This window comes from Ischnura elegans, chromosome 2 (genome assembly GCF_921293095.1).
Source record: "Ischnura elegans chromosome 2, ioIscEleg1.1, whole genome shotgun sequence".
Taxonomy (NCBI): domain Eukaryota; kingdom Metazoa; phylum Arthropoda; class Insecta; order Odonata; family Coenagrionidae; genus Ischnura; species Ischnura elegans.
In genome coordinates, this window is record NC_060247.1 from 31807800 (window position 1) to 31827169 (window position 19370).

The following is a 19370-nucleotide window of genomic DNA, read 5'->3' on the forward strand; positions in this document are numbered from 1 at the left end:
CGCGCTCTCCCGGGTTGGTTTCTCCAAAGAGCGCAGGCTTCGGAGGAAATGTGGCAGAGGAGGGAATGGGAAAAAAAGCCGGTTACGCTGATAGCCGACGGCAGAAAAGTAAGATGAGCGAACCGCGTCGTGTTTTGATCATCAACTGCGCATTTGATAAATTGGCCGGGCTATTTTCGAACGTCACCTTGCACCACGTGTGGCCACTGGAGGGATAAAAACTACCTTCAAGAATTTCCCACAATATGTATAAGTAATGGCTTCGACTCATGCAAAAAGTAATGACCTATCTTCATTTAAAAACTCAAATGATTCTATATTATCTCAGATTATTCAATATACTTTCCCCGGAGGCTATCATGGATGATCAAGATTGTTTAGGATCCGTTATATAATATCCATGAGAATTGGGTCACTTTGATAAATTCTCATTTATGATTAGATCAAAGCGTATAAAAAATATTTTGCACACTCAAGAAACGATTCATTGGAGTTAGGGTTAATTATTTGTGCAAGAGTCACCAGCGGGTTCTGTAACCTTCAAAACATACGATTAATGTTTTCCCAACAAGAAGTATCTACTTAGGTATCTATTTGCAATATTTTTAATTCCATGATAATAAATGACATTCAATTAGATTTGCAGCTGATTTAAAGTGTCTTGACCGACCAAAGGCATAAAAGTCTTAGCCATGGGTAAGATTTCATGATTAACTCATTACCATCATGCCCCTGACAGAGTCATCACAGATAAAGTACCGTGAATATTTTTTATATTCTCCACATAAAATCTTCAACCGGCGATTAATGCTAATATACTTAATAATAACAAAATAAAATACACTTATCCTTCTTTTGACAACATTTTTATTCATCATATCTAGCGTTGACGTCGCAGTATGCAAGTCAGCAATTTCAATGGAAAACATCAGGAATATTCTTCAAGTTTCACTCAAACACATGCTAATCTAGACAAAAATGCAATAAATTATGATATAAGATATAAAAATAAATATTTAATCTTGAATCCACGTAACGATCAACTTTTGCAAAGAATTGATTCCTATTTGTGAGAGATATTTTTCAGGAGGTGTGAAAAAAGTATCCTTGGGTTACATCGCAGATGATAACCGTTAATGATATCAGTTAATTTCAAATTTAATTTGGCCAAACAATGTTTTCGATCCACTCCACAAATGCTGACACTTTCGTGTAAACAGATGGAGAATTGGCAAAAGAGCAAACCTTTCCAAATGATGTGACACCCCAGATTTCATACATGCACGTTCTGTAAGTGGCATACATAAGGGGTCCTCCGGAATCTCCCTGTAACGAGAAATAATTTTAACATCTTAGTGTGCTCTAAAAACTCATATAAATGAAAATAAAATTCCATTATCATAAAAACGGCCGTAAAAAAACTTTAAATGTGCTACAAAATTTAATCTCCGAGAATAGCTAGCGAGAAGGAGGCTTAAATATTTTTATGACAACGATTTTAAAGTACAAAAAACGCTTATTTATTTATGTTTGCGGCTGACTGCCAAGGCGTCGCATATTTTAAAAGTTATTTACAAAAACACACTTTACAGGAATGGATAAAAATACGTTAAAGTGCATATGAAACAACAGAGGACATAAACAAAAAGAGTGCACGATATAAACAAAAAGAGTGCGAATATTCCATTCTTATTTTCCTAATTAATAAAAAAGTTGTCCGCTGATGTTCCAAGAAATTCTGATGACGGAAATCTAATTTTATGAATAATATGGCACCACTTTAGACATTACTGCAGTCGTTTATCTAGACAGCGGGTTCAAAATAGACTTTAATAGGACAAATTAACCGATCAGACTTGAGCTTGAGAGGTGAAAAACATTAATCACGTGTACGAAGAAATAGTGATTGAATTAATTTGAACTATTACATCTTTGGAAATTTGTAATTTTCATCGCAAGTTAAAAAAAGAAATTTGTAATTGGAATCAACTCCAAAGCTTGTGCGAGTAATCGCTACATTATAGTAATCAAAAGAAAAAATTTGAATTCCCCGCCCGCTGATCGAAAGGCAGTTCCAGTAGCACTAACCTCATCCACAGGTATCTTTTTTTGGTGGAACGTATTTTTTAATGCCTAAATGAAATATCTTTGTGATTAGTTTATGCAATGGCATCAAATAACAACATACATGCAGGTTTGGATGTTTGTACTGTTTGTACCTGATCGAGGAGATATCGACAGCATTTAAAGAAGAAAAATTTAAAGTAGTTGTAATCTTAGTTCTAATCTCATTGGTTGCTTTTGAAATGAAAAATAAAATGTTATTTTAATTAATTACAAATTTGATGGTGTCATTTTAATTGAGCCCGATTACGTTTTTTCAACACTTCTCCCGCCATTGGGGAAAAGGGAGTCCTCATAATGTGGCCTTCTCTCTTATCTGAAGTCAAAAGTTAATCCACATGTTGAATCAAAAAACCTTGAAAATTTCACAAAGATGTATGAAATGTATCAATGTGAAATCTAAAAGGTTTTTTGAATCAACATGAAGTAATTTCACGAAGTCACGCCTCTAACTATCCATTTTGTTAATGCACAACTTCAAAAGATGGTCGAAACGATAGATTTTACTCAGATGAACATTAAAAATAGCATGGATTTTTGTTGTGACTTGAGAAGTATTTTTCTTGAATAGAACTGCAGATAAATAAGGCATAATTTTATTGAACAGGAGCAGCTGGTGAGATTAGTAAATTACCATGCCTCTGACCGTGAGTAAATTTAAAACGTTGAAGTTTTTTTTGCCGATTTTCAAAAAGCAAATATCGGAATAATACAATAAATTCATCGTCATTTTATGTTAAAAGTAATATCAGCGTGGAATACATTCTTGTAAATTCATATTAAACATGACACATTAATTTTAAGACAAAATAAATTTGGTGAAATAGTCCAATTTCCATGAAAGCAGTTCTTATGAAAAATGTCATGTGTACATAAAAATGTATGTACAAAGCTTAATTTATCGAAAAAATATCTATTTTACAAAATAAAAAATATATACGCAATGACCTGAATTACCAATAATAACTCGAAATTAAATTGTGGTGTTGTATAAAGCATTGAAAAGTTAACCACTATAAAACGCCCAGAAAATGCGTAAAAGTCCGATGTATACGAGAAACATGTATATCGTACATAAAACTTGAATGAGTAAAGTGAGGACAGAAATCTGAAATGATTTCTAAGAGGAAGGAAAATTAAGCCAAATTAAGGCGAAATAGCTCAAGTGACTTCAAATATGATTGCTACAGACAGGTTGTACATGAAGGATATTAGGCAAAGGAGGAAGGATGCAGATGAAGTAGATATTGGAATGACGAAAGTTGCATTTAAGATGAAGATGCGAGTGGCTGGGGATATTTCGAAACGAGTCACATATGACGTTATGCAGGGAAATCGAAAACGTTAGCCAAATAACTTTTCCGATTGTATCGAATTATATAACTACGTTTTTGTATTGCCTGAATATTTTTTAAACTTACCAATAAAACTAATGCATGGTGTGATTACAGATCGATCAAAGGTCTAGTGCAGACAGCATTAAATTGTGCAAATAAAATTCACTAATCAGTAAATATATGTATATGAATTGCTAAATATTACAACAATCATGATACTAAGAAAACATGTAAATTTAGTGTGGTATTTGTAGAAGGTGCTCGATAGTTAAAGCCATATGCCCTTTTGACTGAAGAAAATGGTAGCATTAACTCCATTATAAAACTAAACCCAACCTACTACTATGTTACACCGCTCCCAGATGCAAGCTTACAGAGGTTTTATTTATAAAATAAAGTTTTAATGAAAGAGAAACCCTTCGGTTACACTGCTGAAGTAAACCACTCACCGTTGCATAATCATGTTTTGGTAAGGATGAGATAACTCTCACCTAAATAGAAATCATTGAATCAGAATTACCTGGCATGTGTCTTTCCCGCCACTCAATATCCCAGCGCATAACATGGTGGAATCAATGCCTCTCCTCAGCTGAGTTGTGGTTCTGATTTCCGTCTCGAAGGTCTCGTTGCACTTTGCTTCATCGAAGACATTCAGTGCCACCTTCAATAGCTGGTTACTTGGATCCTCACCTGAGAAATTAAAATATATATGTAAAGACAATAATTATTCTTATCTATATCGATAACCGACCTCTCAGATCTCAGATAAGAACGATACAAAGCATTTAATTCTGAAAAGCAAGACACGTACACCTGTGGAAAATTATAACGAAAACATCACTTGATTGACAAAGATTTGTACCCAGAGTTCCCTATTCTTGGCAAGGAAAACTCTCAGTATTTGAGCGCAAGTTACCTTCTCTCACGGAAAATTCCTTCCTTTATGGTTAAATAAAGAATGATTAACAATTTTGATCGACATACTTGCATGTTGCTATGGTAATACAGTTTTTTTAAGAGTTTAATTCCCTTGTGGTTTTGTGCGAGTCTATTGTGATTAATTAAAAACTGATCGTGTTACATTAATATGCATGGCACATCAATAGTTGTAATGCTGAATATATATCCAGATTTACAAAAGTGGACCTTATTCACGACCTGATGCTTTGATTTCTACTGCTTAATTTCCAACTGAGGGCTTAAAATTTAATTGCCAAGTTTAGTTTACATATAATTTATATATATCATATAAACCTATTCAAACAAGCCAGATACAATTCTCTGGGCGCAATTAAATCATGGGAAAATAATTGTTTCATTTTTAGTTATTTCAAAAAGCCTATTTTACTATAGAAATTTTGTTGCTGTTTTTGCACTCTATCGTCTTCAAACGATTATTCAGGTACAACATTAAATACGACGAAAAAGAACTAGATTACTTCGAAATATTTCCTCTTAACGAATTAAAAAAAATAAAGACTAATTCATCATCTAACAAATATATTTTGGGATGTCAGCCATGCAGAGACTCATGTATCTCTTAATATTTTTAATTAAAAGTATGGGGTAACATTGAGAGTAAATAGTGACCATGATTACTATTTTCAATGAAAGGAGCTTGAAAATAGATGAAATACAGTGAATAGGGCACACATGACAACCATACATGCAGCCTTCGGTACTTGCCAATTTACTCTACATCGTGTTTCTCGGTAGGAAATAAACAAGGCTTAGATGTATAGCGGGCATATTTAATGAGTGCGATAACTCACTCCCGTGTTTGGGGGTATAAAACATCGAATTAGCAAGGTCAAGTGTAACGGTCACGGGTGGTGTGCCACTAGCAGGTGATAGAGTGTGCTAGGACGATGTGAAGTGGGATATCTTAAAGCACAGGACATAAGGGTAGAAGTTCGACTTCCTGGAACAATAGGGGATTGCTAATCGCCTTGATGATGTTTTACTCCGTAACGAGCAAGTGTTCACGACCTATTCACCTTTCCTTTACATTCGCTAATTACCATGACTATTTCTCACCCATGCTAGCACACACTTGACCTCGGTGCTTCATTGAAATAGTAAAATATTCACCCCCCGGCTGAACCTATTATCTTTCCAGTATCCTTCACTTATTGTTAGTCTTCGTTATCAAAGCCAAGAGAGGGAGGCGTCGTTTTTCGTCGACTTACTCATAAGTTGGAGAAAAGTAGAAGAATTCATATATTTTATTAATTTGAAGACTTCACAATTTATGAAAGGAAGACAGTGAAAGAGATTTTTGAGTAGTTTTTGATTGAATTTAGCAAGATTAAACAATTAATTGCTTTCTTCAGGCGGCAGGATCTAAAATGAAATAGCAACGCTGAATGGTAATTAAAAATATTCTTATTATTTATTTATCTTCATTTTCTGTAGTTTTATTTTGAGGTTTTGGTCAAAACTCAAAATATACAGAAGAGGATTACATTATCATTACAGGATACATTATCGCCCGTGTGGACATAGCTTTATAATAAACTAGAATCATTATGGTAAGTTAACGAGAGCTATATAAATTGGCACTAAAAATGTAAATAAGAAGGAACAGGTAGCGCTAGCCGAGAAATAACTGTTGGCATCAATCTTTGAATTTGACTAAATAAAAATCAAGAGCCATGCCACAGCCGCGAAAGAAGATAAATATTATACAGCAAATATGCATAAAAATGACATATACGAAAACTTCATACCTGGACCAACACGACCCCATCCTGTTGCGATGTAAGAGTCATACTTGGTGGAGTCATCAAGCCTTAGGCATGCAGGATGCAATTGTTCGGATGTTAAATTCTTCGGGTTCTTAGTAATTGCTGGACCAATTTCCAGCAAGGCAACATCATTGTATTTTGCCGGTGGTTTATACTCAGGGTGACGAATTCTGCGGATGACTCTGTGAATTTGACCTGCGTCGCCCAGTTGTGCTTCATTTGGTACCAAATCCACAGTTCCAAGAAGGACCCATTGTGCTACACCACTGAAAAAATGATTTAATAATGATCAAATAAAGCCATAAAAATTCCTCTCCTTTACTGATTGAAAACTTATGTAAATAACCCATACCTTTATTAATAGAACTATTGATAACCACACTACACAAGAGAGACGGCTAATATAACAGAATGCTTCGCTTCCAAATTTGTTGGCGTGAAAAAGAGTAGATTACATCTGAGAGAAAAAGGATTGCATTTTTGGAAAGATTTAGAAGATATTTCTGCCAGCAAAGATGGAATTTGGTGGTAAAATTATCAGCTATTTTTATCACAACCCATTTTTCATCACATTTAGCAATAAGATGCTGAAATAGCTCTAATTCGTGCACTGCACATTTAAAAAGGCGCATTACTGCCACTAGATCGGTTTAATTTCGTGAGGCATTCCTTTTATAAAATATCATCTTTCACACTGCAATTTTCATGCAGTACATCTAGTACATCTTCGTCAATATTTTTGAAGTGAAAACTTCTTTAGCGGCGTTAAGCACTTTTGCGGGATGGGGAAAAAGCATAGAATTCGCGTGAGCGTCACCGACCCGACACCGCGATCGTTACAGCGAGATATACATATGTATAGTGTGTATAGTGTATACAATGGTATAGGTTGCGTCACCGCTATACTTTTACATGCTGAATACTGGCATCTGTCTGCTTCTAGTTCTATACTGTACATATGTACTTTATCTATACAGTGCGTATTATTTTGTAGACTGTTAATAGAGATTAATATATACACTTTGTTAATATATTGTTAATATATAGACTGTTAAAGTCTTTTTGTTTTAAAAATATTAAAATTGAAAATAAAAATCTATAGTGTATATTGTATAAGTTCATTAAATATAAAGAGCTCGTGCATGAACGTGCAGAGGAGTGTACACGCTATAAAAATACAGGTCAGTACAATTTAAGGCAGTTTCTTTTATGTGCATAGTGAACAATTATAGGTTTAAAGCATATTAAATAAAAGAAATAAAAGCATATTATATTTTAATATATAAATGATGTTACTTTCTATTCATACACATCGTATTTTAATATATATTTAATAATAAACAGTTTGCTGAAAAAATAATTTCAATTTTTGTTGAAAAATGAGTATTACTGGAAAAATTAGTTCTTTAATAATATTAAATTTATATGAAAAATAAATGGATAATAATTATTTCAGTTTTCACTTCTGTCGGCCAGTCCTACGATTGCCCCGTTTTTTTAAGTACGAAAATTTTTACCTCAGACTTTCTTCAATGTAAAATTTGGATTTCAGACGCAAGAAAATGTTGACAAGGATTTACTTTTGCCCCGAAAATTTCCAGATGATAGTAGGGACGAAAATTTTGCATCAACAAAAAGACGAGATACTACAGGTCAAGCTGGAGTGATAAGCCTTTGCAATCATTAATGCCTGGAGTAATTGTTTACTCAATACCACCATTTACAAACCTCCGGGGTAGGCTAATTTTATGTTTAATAAAATATCTTAAAAAATCAGTGGTGCGAAATACCTTGCCGTGATTTACATCACTTGGGAATAGTAAGGAAGTGTTTAGCAGAGTAGAAAAAGATAAATCTATTCATAAGAACACAGGATCAACTTAATCAGGCGAATTAAAAAATATGATATTCTGAGATCAACATAAAATTCAACAAATACAACTATTCAGCGTTAAACAACACAATACAAAGGGTGTGAAGAATTGCGAAGGAGGGCCGAAGAATTAATGAGTTTTTTTCGGGCTTTCGACCAGATTAAACCCATATCTGCCGAAAACAACGAGAAATACTCATTGCCATAGTTTATAGCGGAGAGAATTTTGTTATGCAGTCAAATAAAAGTGTGTATGGATAAAGGAGAAGATCAGTACCAACTACTGTTTTGAATGGGCATAAATTTCATTCAGATATTATAATTCTGAGAAATTCCCATCATCATGAATTTTTTTCGTATTTTTCCACTTTTCTGCGCTTCAAGATGAAGTAAGCTCCTTCGTAAATTGTCCACAGTCGATTTTCAACCACGTTGTGATAATATAAATAACTCAGGATATGTTATGTGTGTTGAGCTATCGCTAGTGACTGGGAAGCATTAAGTTATCCAATCTCTTATGGCTCGCTCTCCCCATCCAACCTCCATGGGCGAAACGACGCATTCTACTATTTTGACTTTTTTTGTTCGTTTTTAGTATTTGAGTTGATAAATTTTCGAACTAAAGATGACAAACGTGAAAATTCTTCGTTAGGGAGGGAGAGGAAGGGCTGCGGAAAACCATTTCCCAGATTTACTGACAGGTGATGGCGATCAAATGATGAACCGAGGTTTTGATGAATATATGATGGAGGGTATTATGAAGCTTCTCATAAGAAAGCAACAAGCAATACTTACGCGTTACCACCACGGAGACAATGGGCGGCAGTCAGGACGAAATTCTCAGCGATGAGCGAGCCTCCGCATTTCCACTCAATATTATTCTGCGGCCCATATCCTATTGCTGCCTGTGAAAATAAATCAAGGGAATTTTATTTGAGGTTTATTTCTTATTGTAATATTCCTATTTTTACTTTTAAGGAGTTCAAAATCTAAGGCATTCGTGTAATTTTCATGCTCTACTATGAAATGATATCAATAATTATTGATCTTTACGCAAATTCATACCATTGAAAATATGGTTTCGAAAATAATTCCCCCATTAACAATTCCAATACCTCATATCAAAATGGCTACCATGTTTACCATGGCTTTTTCGGAATTGGAATAAAAAGAGGACGAAAATCACTCTGTACTACAAAACTATGTGTGGTTCCTCGTCCCCCCTTGCCGATCCTCGACCACGCTCTCGTTGGAGCTATTTTTTCTCCCGGAAGATTGAAGCCATCTGTGGATGAGTGAATGTGTGTGTGAGAGCTTATTGCAGGGACGCAGCTAGGAATTAAGGCTGGGGGGGGGGGGGGTTTAGGTGCAACTAATACCGGGGTGTGTGGGGGTATGGAATACCCACCAGGATAAGCGGTAGGTGCGAGATTAGTAAATTGCGGAATTTTAAGATAAATGGTTCAAAATGGCGAGTTTTACGGCTTTCTGAGGGATATTTTATTCATACTTACACTATTCTATTAGCAATATCAATCAAATTACGTAAAATGGATTTAACTTAAAAATTTCTGAGCTCTGGGGGGGGGGGGGGGAGGGGGGTGTATCCCCCTAGCTGCGCCTCTGGCTTATTGAGTGCGTGTGTTTCCGCAAATGACTGGTTAACCCTAGCAGGCCTATCCTGTGAAGATTCCCGGTTTTTTTGTGGAGCAAGAATCCTTAGTGGAGGTCCTTACAGCCCTAACAAAGGATCTTGTTTTGTATGTTTGCTGTGAGTGAATGTGTGTGTGATTTGGGCTTTCCGGTTGAGAGGCTGGTGTTTGGTCCCTGCGGTGAATTACTCCCCCTTCCCGCACAACAACACAGTGACAATTTTGATTTAACAGGTAGACGAGCCGTGGGAGAATTATACGGCCATCTGAATATTTTCCTTTTCACAGTATCGAGGCCGTAGAAGCTCAACCCCCAGTTTTGCCCTCTGTACTGCAATGAGACAACCAAAAGGACGCAAATAAGATCTTGTATGCATAAAAAGTAGTGACAATGGTTCATTTTACATACAACCTGAGTAAAAAAATCATCATAGTTTTGTTTATTATATAATATGATGCTTCACTTTACCTTTTTTACTTATAAAAATACTGTACTTTATAAATATACGGCCAGCTTATAGGATATTCAAAGAAGAAGTGCAATGACGGTTTGCCTTGTACTCGGGGTCAAAAGAAAAGGAAGATATTGGTAGTTATTCTCTGGTTATATAAGGTATATATAAGGTATGTATATATAATGGTTATATAAGGTAGTTATCATTGAAATTACATGATGAGTCGAGATGAGGAATATTACTGCATTTGGCACCTTCAAAACAGATAAGGGAAGAATTCCATCCAAGTTTTATATTCCCCAAAAATGAGACACAAGGACTCCTTTGTGGTTAAACAAGGAGCTCCTAGTGTGACCACAAAGAATTCGAGCACGTCTTCCGGTCCACAGAATTCATGACGAATAAAAGGAACATTTATGATGGTGATTTATTTATAGTATTACCAGGGCGTGCTTTTCTTCAGGGCTGAGCTAAACCCTTTTTAAAAATATTTCATTCTCCTGCGACGTTGCCACAAGAACATTTGCAACTTTTATGCATAAAATATGAATATACGATTTCCAGAAAACAAGACTCTAATTTTGTTAAGTGTGAGCTAGATAAAAAATATTCATAATAAGGTAATATCAATAACTAAAATATGTTAGAAAGGAATTAAAATTATATGAATAGATCCTGTCACTGTCGACGGTAATTAAAAGTTGGAGGGGCAAAGAGAAATACTAGTTCTCGATGCTCCATATATTTTGATTCCTCTAAATATTTAATGTTTTAAATTTTATCCATAAAAAAGTACCTGGAGATAAAAAAAATACCTTTGGAGAGGAGAAAAGAGCTTACCATATGAGGAAATTCATCAGGTAAAGCAGGAGTACCTCCTACAACGCCAAATATTACAGGACACGCTTTATTGTATTCGTCGCACCCTGAAATGATATGATATGTATGGGTAAGTATTTAATTAAGTGCAAAAGTAAATTGAATCCAACACATTGATGTGGAATAAATATACACGTATTTATATAAACTTCATTTCGTTTAAGGTACAATAAAATAAATCAACAATACAATAAAAATCGTGAACAAGGTGGCGATGTCACAGCGAAATAGAACCAATAGGGTAGAGCATGAATTACGACGTTTAATATAATATAACATACAGTATTAATACTGACAGAAAAGAATACCCCAGCCATGAAATAGTACCTACGACCGGCCATAACATAATAATCGCGCACATATGAATGCAATAGTAATGCATTGCAACTACGGCATAAACCTATTTAAATCTGCAAAAACCTCAAGGGTGTTCGGCAGAGGTAGATTTTTCACCAGAGTGCAGTATACAATACGATAACAGTGAGCTTCATGAATATTGAAAAAAAAATTGCAAGTGCAGATGTATATGTGCAAGTATGTATGTTTCTTGAAGCTTCATCATACCATTGCTTGAAATTCCGATTTTTCTTCTTTTGATTAATTATTCACGGGTGAATTTGATTAGATGATGACGCATAAATACTCTGATAAATGTTTTATTGCATAATAAAAAATAGAATATGGTTTTAAGATAGACTTTTTACTAATGAATATTGTATTGAAATATTTTTTCTGTTGACAAAACATCAATTTAGTATTCTTGTATTGTAGTGATTTTTTCCCAAATAGACTAAATTTGTACATGTTTACCATTTGACAATGACCGTGGTAAAGACAAGCTTTTACGAAGTCGCTCCCAAACGAATACCAGGTGAGAGTATTCCACGAAAAAAATCAATTTCCTTGACCTAGATTCGAGCAATCAATTCGATAATTTTCGCCGACAGCTGCAAGCAATTAATATTTTCAAGCTTTTAATTTTGGGCAAGGTGGAATGCTGCTGCCGGGCACACAGAACTATAGTGTAGCATTTGGTACATGCTCATAGCCGCAAATTTCCGAGGCTTCAGCCAAACGCTAGTATGATTGTAGAGCATTAACTCTAGACAATTTTTAGGTAACAACAAAAAAGCCAATCGTACACGTAGCCTCTCCTAAGTGCAAATAAAACGGAAAACTTTTTTGTGGAATGAACATGTCCTTGGCCCAGGTCGGACTATGAGTCCCTAGTTTTTGCGTCTATTTTCCCTGCATTTCTACAATATTATTGAAACTGAATATTTTACACTTGCAGAATCTACCAATTGTATATGCGCCAACGATCTAAAGGCATCTATTCTTGCATTAGCTACCATTGCTTCCTCTTACTAATGCTCTTCAGCAGGAGCGTATTAATCGAGAGATTATTCTTGGACTGCGATTGGCAAACTCATTAGCCAAAAACCCAAACATAAGTAGTAGAGACACAAGTAGAAATGTCATTGAAATCTTACTGGAAGAAAATTATTTTACACAGGCGGGCGAGTTTTGGCATATTGTAGTTAGTCTCGGTAAAAAAACGTCCTCATTCTAATACTTCAGTTGAGGGCAATGCCTTATAACTTGCTCACTCACACGCGTTTGGTAAACTTTATTCGTCCATTTCCCGTCGTTCATCCTCTCTGCACTCCCAAAACATGTGAAATACCTCGATATTTCCCAGCGATATACTAAATGCTCTCCCAAATAGGTATTTTGTGCGACGGCCAAATTTTGTTTAGCAACGTACGGGCCCCGAGCATCGAAAATTTTCGTTCCATAAGTTTTAGTTCCATATACATAAATATACGATTTTTTACATTAATATTCTGTTAATCAGTATTATGCTTTCAATAAAATTGTAACTCTGAGGTATTTTGTCCGCCCAACCTTGAAAACCGCTGTTTGTATCGCTTTCTTGCTCTGGAGTTTATCTTCGCGAATCCACCAATGCTACTTAGATAGTGCTAAAATCCAGGGAGTGGTATACTGCAGCCCTCCATTTCCCCCATTCCCAAGCTAGTTCCTTCAGTTCCTTGATGTTCTTTTTCCTTGGGTCCTTTCTCGGTGTTTTTTTCATTTTAATATCTCGCGAAATTTGCACGCCTTATGACATTTACAGTGCCCTTCACTATCCACATCCACAGTGCCCTTCTATGGCTTTTTGTACTGCACAGATCCCTTTCTTCTCCTATTTTTCGGTACACTTACTCATTTCCCTCCCTGTCCGTCCATTTGATCACCAGCATTCGCCATCAGCACTAGTGCTCGATGTTTTCACGTATTTCGTATTTTCTGGTCAGCTTTCCCGATTGATCGAGTCTATGATCCGAAAGGTGCCACTGCCCATAGAAAATATTTTCGCATATTTTTTTAGCGTCTCGATTATAACGATTTTTGAAACAGAGCTGCGGCCTTTTAGCCACTAATGCTATCTAGACGAACTTTCCTTTTATTTTATAGTCTAGAGAGGGCTATAGACAAATTTTCACGGCAATTACGTTCCCATCAGACCTCATTAGTTCCCTCGAATAGAAATGACATCGTTTGTTAGAGAAATGGAAGCCTCAGGCTCACCATTGAACGAATAAATGGAAAAAGTCTCTATCGTCAACTCGCCTTCCCACAGGTCATCACTCTCGAGTTTCTTTATAGCCCTCTCTTATGACAAGAGCATGGATAACCGTCACGATAGCCCCTCATTCGTATGGCAATCGTTCTTCCGAATACCGCTTGAAATATAAGCCAACTTCCTCATCCTCACGCCAACAGTGTTACGTAGAGTGTCGTTTTTTTATCGCCCCTAGAGTGACAGCGCAGGGATCTGTATGGAATTGCATACGCTTGCTTTATTTGACGATATCCCAGGATGAGCGATGAAATTAAATTTCTGACTAATTTTATTGGATTTTAATTAGATATATAAATAAATCAAATATATATTTCGCAAATACAACATTTTTTATTGGAGACATTGAACATGAACCTCGATGGCTGATAGATAAAATGTGATTCACATTGAAAATATTAGAGGCTAGAGGTTTGGATAGAGGGTGACGGTAATTTCCCATCTCACCATCAGACTATGTTTTCTCTGAAGGGATTACCAAATCTCCCATCAGGTAACGTATTTGTGTAATTTTTCTCCATGCATCAATGACATAAGAACCTATTTTGCCATTGGACTGTGGTTACCAAATCTACCGTACTTTCAGCAGCTAACATATTAGTATAATTTTTTTCTCTATTTGGAATGAGCACCTATTACGTTATAAAAGAAAACTATGGGAAGATTTTTAAGAAATCTGAATGCCTCTGGATGCATTAAGAATGGCATGCGTTCCGTTCTGAACTCTTACGAAGTAGTGTTTACTGATGAAATCGTGTCCAGACCCAAATTTTCTTTAGAAACGGGAGGAAAAAGTCACAATCCCACAAACCCACAGACCACCTAAATCTGCAAAAAAAAATAGTTATAGTCTCATCGTAAACTTACAGGGCTCTGCAGTAGAATATTTTGGGTCTGGTAGAGTCCTAAAGATTTTATAGAAACCCGGTGTCTAGGTTAAATGGATAGCCCTGGACAGGGAATTGATGTTTACTATTTTTGTCGCCACTTATGACTTATGCTCTCAATGAATTTAAATGCCTCCGGTGGTGGAACGCTGGGACACTGTTTGCCGTCTCCAGGGGCTTCCTTTTCCCTGTATTCCTTTATCTTAACTCTCAAAAATATTTCACCTTCCTTATTTGTACATCTAGAAGACATGAGCTTTCGCGAGGACCTCACTCACTCCATAGAGAAGTCCCTACTCAGTCCCGGAGATTTTAAGCTGTTTTCAAATATGTCCTATGTGAGCTATGACTTATTGGAAAGCTATGAATTTTGTAGATATAGATTTTGATATTTTATAGATCCTGTGCACCTAGAGGGAGAACATGAATTCAAGTGCAATCCCCCTCAAGTTATTCTGCCCGAATAATGGTTTGGAAAGGTGAGGATAGAGCTCAGCCCAAACATAGCCACATATGTGTAAATATTCCACATTCATGGTAGGGGGACCAATTTCTTTCCCTGGAGTACTTGGCACTTCGAGGAATTCGTTTGTGGGTGACCAGAGGTTTCACTCGAGATTTGAACCGGGAACTCTTCGAACAGCAGCCAAGCGTTACACTCACTGTACCACCACGCTCCCTAAAATTTAGGCCAACAACCCCTAAATATAGATTACTAGCCGGCCACCCGGCGTTGCTCGGGAACGAAACCCGGGAAAAGGAAAACTATAACTTGGAATTCATAGTCATATTGTCCTTTCAATGGGAAAATTTGAAAGAACGTAAGGAGGAACACGATTTGTCAGAATGCACGGTTAAAAGGACAGTAAGGTTATTCGTGGGCCATTTACCTATGAACGGTGAAGTTGCGAGAAAAGGCGGGATTGGAACTGGAAGTCCCCTAATCTGCATTCACCTGGCACACTGCGCGCATAAAGATGTACGAACATGGCAGAGCGAATGGGGATGTTATCGGAAGGTGGTAGAGTAAGCAGAGGGTAGGGAATGGGTTCCGGGTGGCGCGGATCGCACTTGCAGGGTTCGGTAATGAGAAAACGAGGCAAACGACGCGTCGGACGCAACCGAAAGTAACACTACGGGGTTTGCGAGCATGAGATGGACGTATACACTAACTTGGGTCGCAATCCATGCAGCCGTATGGAAATGCGTAGCGGACATACAAACAGGCATCCCCTATTATACATGTAGATATCTCGTGAAATTCGGATCGCTCCACCGTCGGTGAGGCGGGTGGTGTCTTTGATAAACCCATTTACATGCGCGGTGGGAGACACCACATCCACCTGGCCGTCCGTAGGATCCTCCATTGATGTATTCGTGGTGCTCACATTTTTTAGCCTTCTCCCCTGGCTTCGTGGCCCTCACTGGCGCAACCACGGGGGCGACCACGGGCGAGGGTCGAGGCGGGGTCCCCGATGGCCGCGTCGCCTGAGGCCGCTGCGATTGTGCGACGCAGCAGACGACTGGCTGGCCTCCCTGGAAGCCGCAGTTGGTGGGCCTCACGCCCTGCCGCAAATCCTGCTGGGCGCTGGGGCACTGATTCAGAGGAGTGCACACGCCGTTTCGACGCCTCGAGTCGGTGCATCGGTCTCCTGCGAAAGGAAAATAAATGATCAGGGAAAAAATAAAATAAAGATAGTTACTAGAGATTGAAATAAACACTGGAGATGGGTCGATATCAAAGTTAAATAGAATTTTTATTCAAAGCCCATTTCGATCGCATCTGCATGCCCAATCCAAATACCAATTTTTTCTTTAGGTTTCACAACCAGTTATTTTTGTTCTTTTTGGGAATCGCTGAGAGCGTTAATAAGATAATCTTCTTGAAAAGGTGACCAGAATGAGGAATAGAAAAAAAACATCCCGACGCAGCAACACCCGAATGGAGCAATAAAAATCAAATACCAAACTTAATAAAATCATCTTCATCGGTTAGTTTTTACATCATGCTTTCTGTAAATCATTAATTCTATATTTCAAACAGCTAGATACTGAAGTAAATATCTAAAATTAAACCACCAAGTCGTCACCCTTAACAGAGCCAGCAAAGTTTAATTTCAAATCGCTTGATTCTTTGTCGCGTTACAAATCATGAATTCAAACATAGTCACCAGAATCTATGAATTTAACTCACCAAAGCATAAAAAAACTATTGACTCTGTTCCTTTTTCTAGGGAATCCTCTCAGGAGTTATTTTTGGTAATAATGGCGTAAAAATAGGAGGAAACCATTCAGACTAAATTGGAAAAATATTTTATATTTTAATTCTGAATACGTAGATGATGCTAATGCTATACACACTGTAGTAAATGTACCTAATAAATAATTAGCTTTAAAATTATTCATCGTATTGGTATCAATTCATGTTAAAACCAAACTAATTCCATTAAATAGCATAACCTGCAAATCATCACCGAAAAATATACATGGCCTGGTTACACAGTACATTTATACGTACGAGTTAATGTGAGAATGCGTGAACAATTTTGTTGAGCGGAACAGATCGTGTACGAATGCATGAACCATATTTGAACAGGTTGTATTTTATGCTCTTGCATTTGCATAAGTTGGATGGTTACACATGGAATTTTTACGTGCATTATCGCTTTCATAAATGTAGACATTAACTCGTAATAGTAGGTTTGCAGGTTTTTGCGGCGTTGATTAGCTGATCTTGGAATTTCCATCGGGTCCGTTGGCGTATTTTGAATGGTCCTCTTGACCTGAAAATGCTGGCTGCAATGTCAGCGAAACTGTTGTCAGAAAAAAGCCAATGGACGCGGTGAGAACTCGAAGAAATTGCGGAGATCATTAACTCGTATGCGTTCGTATTCCGCATAACCAGGCCTTCACGCGTCAAAATTTCCGACCATTGTTGCGAAAACATATTCAAACCCTATTAAAATCATATCATTAAATAATTATAAATTACCTGGATATCTTTGCGCTGAGACGGCAGCAATGATGCTCAGAAGGAGGAGGGCTTTCGTACAGGTCTTCATCTCCATTATATGAATCGCTTGAGCGTCGGTTGACTTCCTTGCCGAACTGTGGTCCGCCGAACACTGCCGCAAGGTAAGATTTCGTTCCCTTTTTCATCTTCCCCGAGTCACGTGACACGCTTCTGACCTCGAATTTGTCTGAATCGTTTACTCCCGCGATCGGGGCCTAGGCTTCCTCATCATTGATCATCGTCAAGTCTTCTCAGTATGCACCGTGATAATAACGAGACAGTAAGGCTAATGACCTAATCTTCCAGGAGGTAGCTACTGTGCAGTCGTTGAATATGCGTCATCAATGTCATTATCGGAGTGACTCTTGATTTTGTACTAAAATACAATTTTAGTGCAAAAATCTCCCTGCGTAAAATACCCAACACCAATAATAAGTAAATCATTTCAGCATTGCCCAATTATTTTAATGTAGAAGTTTGTATGAACACGTTTTGACACCAAATCACACCTTATACAGATGAATTTATCTACCATTCTAGCAGTAGTTGGTTATCATTGATTAGCATTGCTTCTTTATGAACAGATAATACATCCATAGGAGAATTTGAAGTTACTTCCCACTTATAAATATCCACACCATATCGCTAAAGAAAAATCATCATGTTTAGGAATATTTCAAATCAGTATTCCTGGGCTATTTTCTGTGTTTAAATCTGAGAAATGATAAAAGTAGAAAATTATTTATCTGAGTGGTTCTTAATCCTACTTAACCCAAACTCATTTGAATAGAAAGCATTCCCCGCTAATGGAATCCAGTGAGTTAAATGGCCAAATAATTATGAGAGTGATTCAAGAAGAATAAATCGGTTTCAAATATCTCTATTTTAAAATCGCACAAACTATGGAGCTGTGTAAACTCTAAAAATGACTACCACATTTTCTAGTTTAATTGAAAAAGCTACGTGACAAATTCCCTATATGACCTTCTTGAGTAGCCTGAACAATGTTGAATCGGTATGAAAAAATCCTCACTTACACACAAAGTGAGTCAGAAATTACCGTCTCCACTGCAAAATTAATGAGTGCTATTGATTACTTTCAGTTCGTTGCCACTGGCGGAACAAATACGAAACCATATGGTGCATGCCAAAACTGCCGACATTCTTCACTGAGAATGGGAGGAATTAAAATATCGACGTGACATTCTTCGGGTCGCACAAGTAAGGCATATTGGACATTGTGACGTTGTTTTCAACAAAAATATTAAATGTATCGATCACTTTTAGAAGTCCCACTGCTCTGTAGCACGTATCAGTATCTCAGACAAACGGATCTCACAAATCGGCAAATTCTCTTGAGCCATGCATCATTAAAATAAACTGGCTATCTAAAATACCGGATTTTGATCACGGGTGGTGCAAGATGAGTAGGGTACTTGTGAGAATTTAATGCCCGTGCAATAAACTCTATTATCAGTACCTTTCCTCGGAGATCTAGCTGGGGTATATTTTAATGGTTACTTCAAGGGGTCACACAGATGTGTAGCTCGTACTGGTGGAACAAGACCGAACTCCCTAAAAAAATCTCATTCCCTTTTAACTCCGAGAAAAATTGAAAAATTCAAGGCGTCACTAGATGCGCATTCGTCTTTCGGGGCCTAATTTTCGATGAATCATTTTCAGAGGAAATTCTGGTGCTTGTATAAAAGTACCGGGAAAATGTGGGTCGTTCTGGAAAGCGTGATGGCGACTAGAA

At 37.1% G+C, this 19370-nt stretch overlaps 1 protein-coding gene across 1 annotated transcript; it reads right to left on the reverse strand.

Annotated features, from left to right (window-relative positions):
* Positions 1-1093: 1093 nt before the first annotated feature.
* LOC124153547 (serine protease snake-like) lies at positions 1094-17742 on the reverse strand. The gene is made up of 7 exons (XM_046526774.1): positions 17594-17742; positions 15990-16253; positions 11029-11114; positions 8877-8986; positions 6191-6474; positions 3982-4151; positions 1094-1326 (listed from the first exon to the last, which is right to left on the reverse strand). The coding sequence occupies exons 1-7, from the start codon at positions 17667-17669 to the stop codon at positions 1159-1161; spliced, it is 1158 nt and encodes a 385-aa protein (XP_046382730.1). The 5' UTR covers positions 17670-17742; the 3' UTR covers positions 1094-1158.
* Positions 17743-19370: the final 1628 nt, after the last annotated feature.